Source organism: Pinus tabuliformis, chromosome X (genome assembly GCF_031772625.1).
Source record: "Pinus tabuliformis cultivar Carrire ecotype Pingquan chromosome X, CPIR1, whole genome shotgun sequence".
NCBI classification, from domain to species: domain Eukaryota; kingdom Viridiplantae; phylum Streptophyta; class Pinopsida; order Pinales; family Pinaceae; genus Pinus; species Pinus tabuliformis.
In genome coordinates, this window is record NC_142308.1 from 1,047,363,458 (window position 1) to 1,047,382,124 (window position 18,667).

Genomic DNA, 18,667 nt, shown 5'->3' on the forward strand with positions numbered 1-18,667 from the left:
GCCTATTATCATAGTGAATTGATGATCCTTTACCATGTTTTCAGCTAACATAGTCTCTTCCTCAAGTTTGCCTTCAGCTCCTTGTTGTTTATCTCCTATAAAGATATCTTCAAATGGCTGCTTTTCTCCTACAATATCTTCCATCATACACAAACTATCAATTTTAAAAATATAAGACCCTATGGTCTCACTTGATGGTTAAACCATCATATCTCCTTGTTGTTCTAAATCATTCATATGATTCAGAAATTCTTTGATTGTCTCTTCTTCAATCCCCTCAAGCCCTTCACTTAGTTCCTTGATATCTTTCTCCAGCTGTCTTCTTCCTTCTTCATGACAATATCAGCCAATTGTCCTTCACCTGAAAACATACACAAATTTTCAAATTTAAAATCATCAGACCTTTCTGTCTCACTTGAAGTTTCAGTCTTCAAGTCTTCATCTTCACTTTCTCCCAGAATTTATCCTTGTTCTGGTTCACAAATGGACTCTTCCATTTCTAACTCAACTTCCCTGAGTTTTTCCTTCAGCCACTTTACTTGCTTTTGTTGTAGCCTTCTCTGTATTTTTTGCCATTCCACTAGCTTCTTCCTCAAGACCTAACCTAGTCTCTTCCTTTCCTCAAGCATTCTCCTTAATGCATTGAGTTGTTCTTTTAATTCAACAACCTCTTTGTCAATTTCTTCTTAACTCATCCTCCTGTCATTTGCTTTGGCATCCTCTTTCTTATATCCTTTGTTGTGGCTTCTCTCTAAACCTCTACTATGACTATCAGTAGTCATCTTCTTCTCTTCTTTCCTCATGAGCTCCTTTGCAACAAGCCTCTGCAACAGCTAGTCCTCCTGGCTACAATCTTACCTCACTAAGATTTCCTCACTCAGTCTTTTGGTAGCACGGTCCTCTATATAAATCTCCTCTTGAGCAACACCTTTTCTCCTTCTAGGCTTCTACAATCTCTCACTCTCTCTTGAGAACATTTCAGTTGTCCTCTTTGTCTAATCTCTTGTTGGATTCTTCAGGTTCACTGCCACTTCTTCTTCATAGTATTCTCCTTACTTTGTCTTCAAGAACGCATCTAGCTCTTCTCTCACAGCTTCTCTTACTGCACCTGTGCATTAGTATAAAAACACACATTCTTAATTTAAAACAAAACATATTACCTCACCTTCAAGATCTCAGCATGATCTTGTTTCACCCATTCTTCTGCAATTTGAATGGATTTTCCTCTGGTTGGTTTCCAAGTCCTCTTTCCTTCAAACTTGCATTAAGCAATATTCCTTTCTCTTTCCTTCAAGGAATTCTCTATTCCTGCCTACTCCAATCCTCTGTTGGAATGCTACAATCTTCCAAAACATTAAATTTCCCTCTTACAGATTACAAATCTGCTCTGATACCACTAATGATGCAAGGTCTCAGCATATTACCTCACTAAGCCAAACTGATGCCAGGGTAACACTTGCACATACCCACAGTATGCATTTATCAATAATGCATCCACAACTATCCCAGGTGTCTGACTCTACGATGGATTCAAACCTTCAAACCATAAATGGTCAAGTGGCCCTCTAATACGGTTCTTGTGTATAGGAACTTCAATCAGGCCGCCAATACTTCCTTTCGGGACTATATATGAAATCCCATATATCGGCGCTTTTATTCCTTTCATAATCCTTATATAAAGGATTAGCACACAATACACATACTTTCTGCTACGATTACAGCCTTAGCACAAACTTCGAGGTTAAAACCTCATCGCAATCGGCCATCAAAATGTTCAATGGTCATATACATATGAGCCATCATCCCTTCGATTCTGATATCTGACTATCGGATCAGTTACCATGTGCTTTAGCATTAAAAGTCCTATGCATATAAACTATCAGAAATATTAAATATTTGGGAATACAAAGGAATTCCCACTCCAAAACCTTATAACGAATTAAAATTTCTATATATTCGCATTCATAGTTGGCATCGGGTCCACAACTTATTGCTCCACAAAACTTTCACTGCAACTTCTGCCGATTCCCGATGGGTCCGAGCTCCAATATTCCGATAATTGCTATCGGATATCACTCGTCGACCTGTATCTGACTCCTCCCACTTTAAACCTCTGACTACCCAATCGCCGATTGGGTTTGTCGGCGATATCGCCACATCGCTCGTCGGAGTATCGCTAGTTTTATAATCTCCATCCCTTGAACCTCTGAAATGCGATTGCGATTTCAATCGTAGCCATTGATCTTTGAAGATCCAACGGCTACTAAGTATCAATCCTAGACTTCTATGCTCATCCCTTTTACTTGCAAAGTTATGTTGTTTCTTCAATTTCTCGTGATTTGGCTTCTTTAAAGGTTCCGGCCTTCTGCTCATTTGCAGCTCACTCTTCCTTTTGAGCTTCACTTTGTATGCACTTCTACTTCAAAGCAAGTCTTGATATTTTAAGTAGATCAATACAAATTCTCCACAATGCTCTTCTCTCTATGCTGGACTCTGCCTAATTCTGCCTACGTCCTTCAGAATTCTGTCTACAACCTATAGAAAAGCCTACGAATTCACAAGTAATTCATACATAAATTACTTCTCAAGCATACTGACACAGAAAAGAACCAATCTTGGATATATTAATATAAAAGAACAAATTACATTCAAGACACCTTGTCTCACACAGGTCAAGTTCTCAATGTTAGTGGCCTCCTCTTCCTCCTGCCCGTAGGCTTACATATATTTATATAAAAACATTGGATCGGATCATTGAAGGGTCCGATCAATCCTCTAACAAAAGCATAAAGCTCGCTACATGCATGCATATGTGGCAAACTTTATCCACTCTAGGTTTTCCCTCTGTTTTAAAACAGAAAAGTCTCCTTATCAGCTCAATGGTCCATATCTACTCTAGTCAATTCCTAAAAGCTCTCTCTTGCTCCTAGAGAGTTGGATTTGACTTATACCGCTCATGTTCTCATTTATTTATTTTGAGAGCATTTACATGTTCTCCCATTATCTAATTAAATCACACTTAAAGGCCTAAATATTACATTAACTTGTTGCTTAGGAAAGCTATTTCCTAAAATGCATGACCCCCTATGTCTACTATTTATAATGATTTTCCCTTGGGTGAATGCTCTTGCATCATTTGAAACAATGTGAGCATGGTTGACTATGGTTGAATTTCATATTGAGACAATATTTGTCACAATGCCACGTTGGACTGTGGTTAAGAATTGTTAATGATGGTTGATGGTGGTTGAAAATATTTAACACAATGCGATGTTGGACCCTGGTTGACCATGATTGACCATGGTTGGCCATGAATGCTTTTCATATTGAGATAATATTTCTTACATTGTGACATTGGACCATGGTTGACGATGGATGACCATGGTTATTGACCATGGATGACCACGATTGACCATGGTTTACCATGGTAGATTTTCATATTGAGATGATCTTTGTCACAATGTGATGTTGGACCATGATTGACCATGGATGACCATGGTTGATCATGATTGACCATGGTTGACCATGGTTGATTTTCATATTGAAACAATATTTGTCACAATGTGACATTGGACCATGATTGACCATGATTGATTTTCATAATGAGACAATCTTTGTGATAATGTGACGTTGGACCATTGTTGACCATTTTTTATTTCCATATTGAGACAGTCTTTGTCACAATGCAACTTTGGACCATCATTGACCATAGTTGACCACGGTTGTCAAAATGTGATGTTGGACAATGAGACAACCTTTGTAACACTATGATCATGCTTATTAACCATGGTTGATCATAGTTGACCATGATTGCTTTCCATATTTAGAAAATATTTTTCACAAACCCATATTGGCATTATTATAAACATAAGGGATTAACAAGCCCAACAAATTGATACTAAAAACCCAAGGGATTAATAAACCTAAGGAATTTATATTATAAACCCAATGGATTTTAAACCCAAGGAATTTATATTAAACCCTAGGAATAATATTAAAAACCATATCAATAATATTATACCCTAGGAATATGAACCCTTGGATTAATAAACCCAAGGTATATAAACCCTAAGATAAATATTATAAACCTTAAAACAAATATGGTTGAACACGGTTGACCATGGGTGATTTTAATTTTGAGACAATCTTTGACATAATGCAAAGATGGACCATGGTTGACCATGTTTGACCATGCTTGATGATGGTTAACCATGGCTGATTTTCATATTGATACAACCTTTGTCACAATGTCACGTTGGACCATGCTTGACTATGGTTGTCAAAATGTGATGTTGGACCATTAGACAATATTAGACAAAATGTGACCATGGTTGATTTTCATATTGAGAGAATATTTGTCATAATGCAACACTAGACCATGGTTGACAATGGTTAACGATGGTTGACGATGGTTAATGATGGTTGAAAATATTTATCACAATGCAACGCTGGACCTTGGTTGACCATGACTAACCATGATTGACCATGGCTGATTTTCATATTGAGACAATCTTTTTCACAATGCAATGTTGGATCATGTTGATGATGGATGACCATGGCTATTGACCATGGTAGATTTACATATTGAGAAAATCTTTGTCATAATGCGACATTGTACCATGGTTAACCATGCCATGGCTCACCATGGTTGATCATGATTGATGATGGTTGACGATGGTTGACAATGGTATTGAAAAAATATGTCACAATGTGACATTGAACCATGATTGAACATGATTGATTTTGATATTGAGATAATATTTGTCACAATGTGACATTAGACCATGGTTGACCATGGATAATCATGATTGAACATGATCGAAAATGCTTAACCATGGTTGATTTCCATATTTAGACAATCTTTATCACAATGCAACAATGGACCATGGTTGACCATAGTTGACCATGGTTGTTGAAATGTAACGTCAAACCACAAGGCAATTTTTGTTACAATGCGACCATGTTTATTAACCATGGTTGACCAATATTGACCATAGTTGATCATGAATGATTTTCATATTGAGAAAATCTCTCTCACAATACAATGTTGGACCTTGGTTTCCCATGGTCGATATTCATATTGAGAAAATCTTTGTCACAGGGTGGCGTTGGACCATGGTAGACCATAGTTAACCATGGTCAACCATGTTTGACCAATGTGGATCATGACTGGCCATGGTTGACCATGGTTGATAATGAATGACCTTGGTTGGCCATGGTTGACCATGATTGATTTCCATATTGAGAAAATCTATGTCACAAACCCATATTGGAATCATTATAAACCTAAGGGATTAATGGTTGACCATGATTGATTTCCATATTGAGAAAATCTATGTCACAAACCCGTATTGGCATCATTATAAACCTAAGGGATTAATAAACCCAATGCATTATAAACCCAAAGGATTTATATTAAACCCCAGGAATAATATTTTAAACCCTATCAACAATATTATACCCTAGGAATATGAACCCTTAGATTAATAAACCCAAGGGATTGATATTATAAACCCAAAGCACTAATAAACCCAAGGGATTAATACTAAAAGCCCAAGAGAATAATATTAAACCTGAGGAATTAATTTTGTAAACCCAAGCTATATAAACTCTAAGATACATATTATAAACCCTAAAATAAAATGATTGACTTTAGTTTATTTTCATATTGAGACAATCTTTATCACAATACGATGTTGGACTATGGTTGACCAACTTGACCATGATTGATTTTCATATTGAGAGAATATTTTTCACAATGCGACATTGGACCCTGCTTGACCATGGTATTACACAGTATTTTGTCACAACTCCCGCACTTCCCTGTGACATACCCCGAAGTGCCTGAAACATGACCATCATGCAGGGTACTCATTCATATATGCAGCTGAGATCCTCCCTAAGACACTGATTGGAAAATGTCTTAAGCTTCCCTTGAAGGAAATAGCTCTAAAACCCTAACTTGAAAATCATCGCTCTTATGAGACTAAAAAGCACGATGGTCGCCTGTTGCACTATACCAGACCTGCGATGACATCGGTCTGTTTACTTGTATGCCCGTGATGATCCCTAAAAGGAATTTTTTCCAAAGAGGATGAGAAGCTTCGTGATCTAGAAGCTTCCAGAGAGATGAATTGAAGGTTATTTAGCGTAGATGAGGTCGATTTCTCCCAACTTGGCCTCTTGGTCTTATCCCTATGAGCTACCTCCTTGAGATGAGGGCCTACTCCTATCTTTGGAGAGATCCTAACTACCTTTCCATGCCTATATATTCATCCTCTCCCATTCCCAAATGGTCGATCTATGTCTATTTTCACCCTTATGCTAAGATTGTGCCTATATGCTACTCGTTTGGCTTGGAGAAGGACTGCTTAAAGAGCCTAGCTTGCACTTGGACATGCATTCAAGGAGATCCTATTGAAATCAAGTCTTAGTTGTATGCTTCCTCCTTTATTCTATTAATATACAATTGTTGGTTCATTTCCCCTAAATGTGCATGTTCATGTATCATTTAGCCTAACGCTCCTTCATCTGTTAAGTAGGTTACTTTTGAATATGCTATTTGTATTTACATGCCTTGTTGTGTCTTGATCTCTTGTGCAAGTGTATAAACATTGTGAGAAGTAGGATCGAACCCGTGACACAAGTGATTCAAGGTCTTCAACAAAGGAGAATGTGATAGCATCAGAACGAGGTAGGTCATCTTCTTTGTCTATCTTTTCAATTGTAAATTAGGAAAGTGTCAAGTAGATTGTCACATAGGTTGCTTGTCCCACTCATTAGGCTAGAGGGATCATCTTTGTCCACAGAGAGGATTGCCTAGACAACACATGGTTGACCATGATTGTCGATGGTTGACCATGGTTGATTCTCATATTGACACCATCTTTGTCACAATGCGGCATAGGACCAAGGTTGACTATCACTGTCACAATCTGATGTTGGACCATGAGACAATCTTTGACACAATGTGACAATGGTTGACCATGGTCGATTTTCATATTGAGACAGTGTTTGTCACAATGTGATGTTGGACCATGGTTGACATTGGTTTCTCATGGTTAACCATCATTGACCATGGTTGACCATGGTTGACCATGACTGACCATGATTGACCATGGTTGAATTTCATACTCACCATGATTGACCATGATCAATTTTGACATTGCGACTATCTTTGTCATAATGCGACATTGGACCATGGTGGATTGTAGTTGGCCATGATTGAACATGATTAACCATGGTTTATTTTCATATTAACAAATCCAAACATTTAACGCTTTGTGATTTGATTTTGTTCACCTTCACATGCAAAAGAAGTAAATATGTAACACCAAGTTCCAACACTCTTGAGAAACCTCACATTTAAATTGTTCAATTTACTGTCTGTACAGTCTATGCTACCCATTCTTATTGGATTATGTCCTATTTGGACCCCTAACTAGGTCGATGGATGGGAATCCATGACAAGACCATTCACAAACTTGTTAAAAAAAAAATGGCACGAACACCTTAATTTGAATCAGAATTCATATAAATTTGATGTATTATACTATATGATGCTATAAAAACCAGGGATGATACTCTGTAGGAAACATCACTATAATATATTCATTTTGGACAAATTATACCTCTATCTTCCATGATGCATGAGGGTGGAGTCTCAAGTATATGCGCGAACAATACCATTTGAATAGGAAGCAATATCGAAGTGAGAATTAAGTGGAGCCATGGGTGGAAAAACGACATAGATAGCCACTGGCCTGAACGAAGGAAGCAACATCAACTCTTCATTGGGATTTATGAGGACCTGCAATGCTTGTCTGATTGAAGGGCGTAGTTGGGGATCCGGATGTGAGCAAGCAAGTCCCAAAATCAGTGCTCGTTTCATTTTCTCTTCGTCAAATTCAGCATTCAATCTGGGATCCGCCGCCTCGATAACTCTTCCCTGCCCGTAAAGACCCCACATCCAATCCATCAAAGTCTCCCCTGTTAATTGCAGATTTCTCTTTGTAACCCACCTCCCACTGGCCATCTCCAACATGCAAACTGCGAAACTGAAAACATCCGACTCTGCAGTGGCCCTGTCGGTGTAGCCACACTCGGGCGACCAGTAACCAAGTGTCCCCACCAGCTTGGTACTTACATTCAGAGATGCCCAGCCCTCCTGAGCAGAGCAGAGCCACATCACCTACCATGACAGTTACACTTACCTCCATCGAGAATCAAAGCAATGGTTGTTTGACTTCAGAGGAGTGCGCTCCACGTAGCAAACAAATTACAATGATCAAAACTTTCAAAAATATTTTTTTACAGGACGGTTCACTGTCCGTCGCGCCACAGTCGTGGATTTGAGATTTAGATAAAGCATATTCGCTTCACATTCATTCTCGGTGGTACATTGAAAATAAAATTAAAAAAGTCAACATCAACTCATCCACTGGGAGTCAATATAGAAATGCCTATGGCAAACAACATAAATAATTTTAGGATATATAGTATACAACAACGTAAACCCTAAAATTTTAGGGTATATAAACCTCTTTTATGACTATTGATTATTGTTTAATAGGCAAATATCATAATAATAATAATAATATTCATTTTTAGCCAAGACACAATAAATTCCTACTATTGTGCGGCTTGCAGGCTATTGCACGTAGCTTAGGTTTATAGTGGCAGCTAGTTAGATTTGATCCTGGGTCTGTTCAGGATAACTCTCACCAGTTACTGATTATCCTAGATTTAATATATATATATATATATATATATATATATATATATAAGGTCACAGTCAAGCCAAACACTAAATTGGTGTATGAGACCCCCTGTTTGTGGGACAAGGGACCCATCTCTGCACAACGATTTGACCACTATGTCTACAAAGACATACATACTCTACCCCCTCTGATTTTGAACCTAAGACCTCTTAAGAGAAAACACATGCTCTTAACCATTAGACCCACTATAATCTCATATCATAACACAAATTAAATATTTATTATTCATAAATGTCAATATCAGCATATTGATAGCTTAATATATCTACATACTATTAAATATTAATAATATAAACATATTAACCATGATATTGCGTGCGGATTAGAATATAATAAACCATAATTATACACATGTCAATATTGTCCAAATTTAATCCATCTTCAAATATGGAACACTAAGAATAGGGAATAAACAATCTCAACTTCATTTATTAATATATTACAATGCATTATAAACTTATTACGAGCATTAAAAGTATTTGTGTTTATAATATTAAATAGTAAAAATATATTGTATTAATATTATATTATATTATTATAATAATAATACCATATTAATATTCCGAGTAATTATTAGGTACATTAATTTGTTTATCTTCGCCGTATATAATATAATATAAATATAAAATGTTATATTACGTTAATAATATTTGTAGTTATATTAATATATTATAAATACAAAATGTTATATTACATTAATAATATTTGTATTTATATTAACATATTATAAATACAAAAGGTTATATTACATTAATAATATTTGTATTTATATTAATATTAAATATTAATAATTAATAATATTAATATTAAATAGTAATAATATGATGTTATGCTTTTTGTTTTTATTGCTATCAAAGTTATGTTACAATTTTCATTATTATTTTAATTTCCACTTAAGACACATGTATTATATGATTTTCATTATATAACTAACTATAAAAAAGATAATAAACAACTTTTCAACTCAGTAAAAAAAGTTTGATTTAGAAATCCATCCAAGTTTAGGAATACCAATTTATAATGTAATTTGATTGATTGCACTAAATGCATTAATTTTAATATAATGTTGATTTCTAATTCTTTTAGATTGTTTTATCTAAATGTATTGACTTCGATGCAGATGTTAATTCTTGATCTGATGTAACTATATAGATGATGTGTATTTCTTTAAAAACAATTTGATTATTGGAGAACATTGATTTTAATTGATGTCAAAAAAGTAATTATATCTGACGTGTATTGACTTATGTGTTACAGTAATTCACGCTACCATGTCCTCTCATAATAAATAGATGGATAATGTGCATACTGAGGATATAAGAAAAGGAAAACAGATTGTGAACATATTAGGCAACAATAAAAACATATGAAAATTTAGAAGAAATGTCTAAAAAATACAAAAAATATTGAAGAAAGAAAAAAAGTGAAGAATGAAGACCAAATCATATAGTATAGCAAAGAGAATATGAAAGAACATCTCAACACTCTATGAATCCTTTTAGGCTAAAGGAAAAATGATCACAGAGGTAACCACAGACCGCTTTTGGCTAGAAACTAGTCATTTCTAGCTAGATGGGGCTCCCTCACTCAAAAAAACCTAAAAATAGAGACTTTGAAAGCACATATAAGACAGAGACCAGATTTGAAGAGTATTTTTAAAATTTAATTGGAAATTGGTGATCGATTTTGGGATATCTAATGCATGTGATCATAATGTTACTGGCTCATTATACCTATGCATATACCAACCAATTACATGCACAGAGGCCTGTCTAGCACATACTTCAAATAGGAAAAATAGTTTGTAGTATAATGGAACATGAACATAAAAACACTCATCCACAATAATAGAACAAATGAGAATTTTGTTACTGCATTTTCAATGGGTGAATATTAAGAGGAAAGCAGAATATTTAAAGGCATAACACATTCCATTTGCAACTGAACAAGAGAATACAAAATGAATTATAATGAAGTTGTTCCATTATACCCTTAAAGAAGACCTAGAAGGAAAATAAATAAGATCACAAATACACGAGAGAAGAACAATTTCAAAGCATCATACCACAAGTATCTTTGCAATGATCACTAGAATAACTTCAACATTAAGCATTATCATTAATAAAAGATCACAGCACAAATATGTCTAAAATAGTTCACAATAATATCCAACCATTTCTAACTTCTATCATTTGGCATTATATAGCCTTACATCTTAAAAAATCTCATGTCTAGATACAATTAATGCATTCTTCATGAGACAGATCGAAAAGATCATAAAAGAAGCAAGTTTTTTATACATATCTTCAGCTTTTCCTAGTAGTAAAAAGACAAAAAATTAACTCAGTTCTTATCATTATATCCTATCGAGAAACCATTCTAATCCATGAGCATATTTTCCTAGTCATAATATCATGCCTTTAGAAACAAAAAATAAGAATCAACAGACCACTTCGAAATATGTATTGCAAATAAACTTTATAGCATGCCATGTTGGCATGATCTTCTCGCTGGTTGATGATTAGGTAGTGAATAGGCTTGTGACGTAGAAAAACACTCTACCACTCCTCCCTTCACACATGGAATCTTTAAAATATCTATGAATTTCCATAATCTCAAACCAAATTCCAAAGTTGTTTACAATTCTGCTAACAAAAAATATGAAAATAGGCCTAAAAAAAATGCGTAGCTCCCAAATGGTAGAACCTGTGTAAAAGATGAAGGATATTATTGTAGATGAAATTTTCCTAGAGATAAAACTCTCTCATTTTCTTCAAATTATTCCTCTGCTCCTCAGAAAATCCTATGCAAAACAATGACTAAAACAAGCAATTTTTATAGTCCAAAGAATATGCTTTAAAAACACATTTGAATATCTTGATCCATGAAATTTGTGAAAACATTGGAAGAGGTTATTGTTATTTGGCCCATCCTTTATAAAAAACTCCTTAAGGTTCCAAAAATACACCTCCATGTGATAAAAAACTGTTCCTCAAAAGGATGGCTAAAAAAGAGTATTTGTGCAGCACTAAGCAATGAAAATAGGGGTTGTGCAACATGTTAGAAACAATGGTCTAATCATGACTCTATAACCGTGAATTAGGTTCATTAACATAGATTCAAAACAAATCCCAAGGCCTCCTACCTCAAGACCTGCACAAGGTGAAGAATCAAACTATTTTTTGACTATGTAGCACTAATGAATTAATGCACAACGACTGCGCAACACTGTGTGCAGTGACGATTTCTAGTGGTTTCAACTTCATTCTAGGTGATTAAGTGCTCAGTGTTTAGCTCAAAAATAAAAGTTATCAGAATGGCTCAAAACCTTAATGACCGCATTCATCTTGGCAAAACGATCCTAGTGCAACTTGTTTCACTGAAAACTTAGTTCGTATGAGGAAGATATTGAGTTTTGTCCACTTTGCCAAACAAAAGAGATTTAAAAAAAATCCACAGTCAGTGCATAGTCAGCAGTCTGTACTACTGACGTCGTAGGTGACTATGCAAGGTCAACATTGGTCAATGCTCAATAATGGTTCAACAAGTGTCAAGTTTTGGTTGGTTTTCAGGATGGTGATGTGGCATGATTCTATTGGTTAATGGAGGAAAATGAAGAGGGGACAGGTGGAAAGCCTGGACGCCGCTAAGTGTCCTTCCCCAAAGGTTGGCTCAGCGTGCAGTGTGACAAAATTTTGTGGTAGGTCGGGGGGATCAAACACGAGACCTGCTCCGCATAAACCAACAGTCTTACCACCACACCACATCACAAGTTCTTAACCATATAAAGTTTCACACCTATTTAAAGTTTAATGTTAATACAGTTGGGGGTTAGGAGGACCAGCCCACAGGCCAGCCCTCCATGTGAACGCTCTGACGGTAACATGTTACGGTTTATCCAAACAGTGACCAGCATTTAACTACTAGCTTAAATGGCGGAAGTCTCTGCGACATGTATCCACACTACCTACTATCCCTAATGGTTAAAGTTTAACCATGTCATTTAAATGCGCAGAGGTTACATTAACTGTCAGAAAGCCATGATATGTAACCACTCCCAAAAAAACCACAAACTGATAGTTAACTAGATGTGTGATTAGTGCTAGTTAATCCGGATTAAATTGGATTTAAACAAGCTTACCATAATTAAACTTGATTTTAATTCGGCAGAACTTATGGCGGAACCAACCAATTTTGGCCCTAACTCCAAAAATAACAGGATTAACTCGATTTCGTCCAGTTTTAGAGGAGTTTTTCTAGGAGAAAATTGTTTATGTCATAACTTTGGAAAAATTCAACGAAATGGAGCCCGGGAAAAGGTGTTCCTAGCTAATTCAAACATTATGAACACATTGAAGTAGGTTTCAAAGTAGTAGAGCTTTGTAAACAACGTTTTCTCCATATTGAGCTAGTACAGAGGCCCAAGCCATGGAAGCTCGACTAAGGAGATGTAGCCCTGGAGTGGTGAACTCCTTCATCAAAACACTGTGTTAAGTGTTCATGTTGATGGTTTGTTGTACTTTTCATTGTTGTTGTTCAAGACTTGTTTTTTATGATATTTTGTTCATGTATTTCAAATAAAACTTGATAAAATTTACCTATTTCCAATCACAAACACCATAAGAAAAACATTCACATGAAGCAATTGACAGACATATGTTTATAAATCTGAAGTTGAAATTAGCACAACAAAACTAACATTCAACAACAGATCAAGTTGGTATCAGAGCAAAGGTTATTTGCTTGAATTCTTGGGTTTTGTGCAAGTGGGTTTTTAATGGTTGCACAATTGTGATGCTCACAAGGTTAAAGTTGTAGAGAGGAGAAGGGAAACTGTTGATTGCAACTCCTGAGGTAATGCCCAGAAGAAGGAGAGCCATAAGGCCACAATCTCCACCCAAAGTTCCAATTCCAACTGCACTAGAAGCATCTCAATATTTACCTTCAATGGAGATTGAGGAGGTACAAGCAGTACTAGAAGCTGAGCTTGAATCCAAAGCCATCATGTCTTGAGCAAGAGATACTGAACGTCTTTCAGAAGAGAAAGCATTCAAGAAAGATTTATATGACTTGACTAACATGGTTAGAGTCCTCTATGAAGAGAGGAACACTAGAATGGCTGGAGAGAGTTCTAAGCCTCCACATGGAGAGGGAAGCTCAGGATATAAAAAATATGATAAGAAGGATTCCAAGGGTAATGGAGGAAAGCCACCTCCATATCCACCATCTTCATCTTCCTCATCATCTTCATCATCCTCAACATCTCAAACAACAACATCTTCCACTTCCACCACAAAAACTGCTCATACTCATTCCCAAACCCCAAAAGGAAAAAATCGCTTACTCAAATTGGACATTAAGTTTGAACTTCCCATGTATAATGGTGAAGTGAATTCAGAAAAGTTAGACAATTGGATTTGACAATTGGAGGTATACTCCAAAATTCAAAACCTTCAAGAAGATGACATAAAGACCCAGTTGGCTTCATTGAGGCTAGAAGGAGCAACCCTAGTCTGGTGGGAAGCAAAGACTCAAGAAGAAATTCAAATTCATGGTAAGATATCCATTTCTTGGGTTGAATTTTTTTTACAGTTAAAGGAAAATTTTATCATTTAACCTACATGCCAAAATCCATTATGAGTTGGAAAAATTTTAGGCAGCTCAAGGGCCAAACAGTCCAAGACTACACCCAGGAGTTTAGAAAGAGGGCTTTGTTGTTATGAGTAAACTTGAATTCTTGAGATACATTATTGAAATATATTGGGGGTTTACATTCCTGTTTAAAACATATTATCCTTATGTTCAATCCAAGAAATTTGGATGAGGTATGTGCGCAAGCCATGCACCTTGAAGCAAGGGGAAAGAACGTTCAGGAAGGGGGTAGTAAGAAGAATCCATTCAAGGGTAAGGAGAAAGAGAAGGGAAAGAAAAATGCAAGTGTGAAGAAATAAGGGGAGAAAACCATATGCCAACATTATTCCAAAGTTGGGCATGATGAAGCCCATTGTTGGAAATTACATCCCGAGCTAAGGCTTAAGAAACAAAACAATAAGTGAAAACAAAAGACAACCGCCACCACACAACATGATCTTGGATCAGATTCTGGTGATGAGACCAATATTTCAGCCATGGTCACAAAAGGAAAAGAAGTTGTTGCAAGCACTAGTTCCTCACATAGTCAGAACAACACTTCCAATGAAAAATCAATAATAGAATTGTTTCATGTAAGAGTAATTTCAAATCTTACAAAGATTGACACATTATTTGATAGTGGGTCACAATAAAACTTAATTTCAAAAGACTTGGTCAAAAAGCTTAACCTTGAAACTGTACCTCATCATAATCCATATCCATTGGTTTGGATAGTCAATAATGAAAATTTATAGGTTACAACGAAGTGCTTATTCAAGTTTTCCATTAATGAAAAGTTCATTGATGAAGTTGAGTTAGATGTAGTTCCACTTGACATATCAGGAACCATTTTGGGTAGTCCTTATTTGTATGATAGGAAAGCAGTATTTTGTTGCCATGAGAACAAATACTTATTGCTCAAGAATGGGGTGGAGTACATTGTAATAGCCCTTCACAAAAAGATAAACATTTCTTTGGTTAATGCAGGGCAGATGAAGAGACTAGTAAATGCAAGTAAAAATTTTGTGCTTCTCATGATCAAGAAAAATATTGATATTGATTATGAATCTTTTGAAGGTTGTGATAAAAAATTGAAATCTGATTTGTTTGATGTGGTAAGCAAGCATGGTGATATGTTTCAGGAACCAAAGGGGTTACCTCCCAAGAGGGGAATTCAACATGAGATAGAACTGCAACGGGATGTTCCACTTCCAAACATTGTCATGTATCACATGTCGATTATGGAGAGCATGTAAATCAAGAAGTAAATTCAAGAATTGTCAAACAAAGGTATCATACGCCCATCTACTTCACCATGTGGTTCGCCCATTGTCTTGGTGCCAAAGAAGGATGGTACTTGGCGCATATGTGTGGATTTTCATGCACTGAAAAAAATCACGGTAAAGAATCGTTATCCACTCCCAAGAATTGATGATTTGCTTGATTAGTTGAGGTATGAAAAGTATTTCACTAAGTTAGAATTACGAAGTGGTTATCATCAAGTTAGAATAACTAAAGAGGACATTTGGAAAACCACATTTAAAACTAAAAAAGGATTGTTTGAATGGATTTTTATGCCTTTCGGTATTACAAATGCTCCAGCTACTTCCATGAGAGTTATGAATGATGTATTGAGACCATTTATAGATGACTTTGCCATTGTTTACTTAAATGATATTCTCATATTCAGAAAATCAAGAGATGAACTTGTCATGCATGTGAACAAAGTACTTGATGTCTTGAGAAAAGAACATTTGTTTTTAAAGATGTTGAAGTGTGAATTTGACAAGACTTCTTTAGTATATTTTGGACACATTGTTGGAGGAGGTGAGCTGAAAATAGACCCATCTAAGGTTGAGGTCATTCTGAATTGGCCCAAGCCTAATACAATTATAGATGTAAGAAGCTTTTTAGGGGCAACACAATATTGGAGGAAATTTATTTCTAATTTTTCTTCCATTGCGGCACCATTACATGCATTGACTAGTGTCAAGAAAGTCTTCCACTGGGAGATGTACAGCAGAAAGAATTTGACTCTTTAAAGAAAAAGCACAGTTTAGCACTAGTATTGGCTCTTCCGGACCTTAGACAACTATTTCAGATTCAAACAGATGCTAGTGATTATGCCATGGGAGCTTTTTTTATGCAACATGGTAAGCCCATTTCATTTCATTTTGAAATTTTTAATGGATTTGTGACTAACTATCCCACTTATGACAAATAACTTTATGCATTGGTACAAAGTGTCAAAAAATGGAAACACTACTTGATGGGGAAGGAGACCATTATCCATACCAACCATCAACCATTACAGTACTTACAGTCACAGTCAAAGTTGCAGCAGTCACGACACTTCAGATGGATGAGTTTTCTACAACAGTTTCATTTGGTTATCAAGTACAAAAAGGGAATCTACAATATGGTCACTGATATGATTTCTAGGCCTATTGTAAATTAATCTATTATACTTAAGCATAATTATGTTTTGCATGAAATTTACATTGAGAAATATGTATATGATAATTAATTTCGAGATGTGGATGAAAGATTGAGTCAAGGAAACCGAATTGAAGAGTTACATTACATTATACATAACAATTTTTTGTATCACCTGGGAAAGTTATGTATTCCATAGGGAGAAAGAAACAGTATCATAATGGAGGCACACACTTCATTGATTGCTAGACACTTTGGTGTAGGCAAGACAATAGCAAATCTCCAAAGGTATTGTTATTAGCGACGCATGTTTGATAATGTGTCTCGCTTCATTAGAGGATGTTCTTTGTGTGCAACAAGTAAGCCTAGAAATAGGAAACTAGGATTGTACACTCCACTTCCGGTACCTTCACATCCATGGGAGAGTATCTGATCACAACTAAGCCACTTTTACACAACAAAGCTACATCTTTACATAATTACATGCATGGACCTGTGGGTTATGGGCCCACATATATATTAGAATGGTTTTTGTTGACACCTAATCTTCATGATTGGGAATTTTATGTAACTAAATAAATTGGGAAGGTGAACAGTCATCGGGAGATGAACTGAACAATCACTCCCTATTGTATATAAAAATGTGTTACCTATGGAATAATACATCAATCCATTTTTCTGCCTTTGGAGAGTTACTGCCTGGCCTGACATGGTATCAGAGCCAGCTCCTTGTTTTAGCTATTATGCGCCTTGTAACTCCTCTATCCTGACCTCTCCCTCTGCCTCTGCTTTATTCCCTTCTGTTCTGAAATAATCTACCTCTGCCACTGCGCTTTGTCCATAACGCTTGTCTCTGACCTGCATAGGCCTGAAGCTGTGCACTTATTCTCATCAGAGAAACTGCAGGAGAAGATATTTGTGTTGCCGTGGGAAAAGGGAGATGATCTTGTTGTTGAGCATACCTTATTATTGAGGGAGGCACTGTGTGGGTTCCAATTTGTATTAACCCATCTGGATGGTAGGCAACTGCTTATCAAATCAAGTGTGGCTGAAGTTGTCAAGCTGGGTCAGTTCAAGGTTATTAAAGATGAAGGAATGCCGGTTTACCATCGACCTTCTATGAAAGGTAATTTGTATATTCATTTCTCTGTAGATTTTCCAGATTCCTTTACTCCTGAGCAGCGGAAGGCGCTGGAAGCAGTCTTGCCTCAGACGAAGCAGTGAGAACACCTCATCAAAAAAAAATCAATGTTTTTTTTGTGAGAAAAAAAAACTATTTTAAAATATACATATTTATCTGGTCAGCCATGCTATGTTGTCTCCAATCTTGTTCTCTCTTCCCTTGTTCATGGTGCTTTCAAAAAAATGCTGCTATTTTCAAATAAGTGTTGTCGTTGTGGCTCAATGGTGTAGCACTGTACTGGTTTAAGGTTGGCAGAATGGTGCTGCTGTTTTCAAATAAGTGCTGCTGTTGAGTTCCCCTTTCGAGTGCTATTTTGAATGCTGCTGACATATATTTTGAATTTTTTCAAAAAAATACGCTTGCTACCTGTTTCAAATAAGTTCCAATGGTATTTTTGACATCCCTAAATGGTATACGATCAAAAGGTGTGGTGAATGGTTTCAATACATTTTGAATAGTTCAAATTTCAAATACGTTTTGTGCGCTGGCCTCCATAACTTGGTTTAATGCTTTGCCGAAGTTGACCGCTGTAAATTACAGTTCAAAGAATGTGCATGACCATGATATTTATAGGTGAAGTTTTATGAGATTTATATAAGATTTATAAGGTGAAGTTTTATGAGGGTTATATGATGGA

The 18,667-nt window shown here is 36.0% G+C and overlaps 1 protein-coding gene across 1 annotated transcript; it reads right to left on the reverse strand.

Moving 5' to 3' along the window:
* Positions 1 to 7,663: 7,663 nt before the first annotated feature.
* LOC149143382 (L-type lectin-domain containing receptor kinase VIII.1-like) lies at positions 7,664 to 8,188 on the reverse strand. The gene has a single exon (XM_089451795.1). It carries the CDS (start codon positions 8,186 to 8,188, stop codon positions 7,664 to 7,666), a length of 525 nt encoding a protein of 174 aa, XP_089307921.1.
* Between the last annotated feature and the right edge of the window lie 10,479 nt (positions 8,189 to 18,667).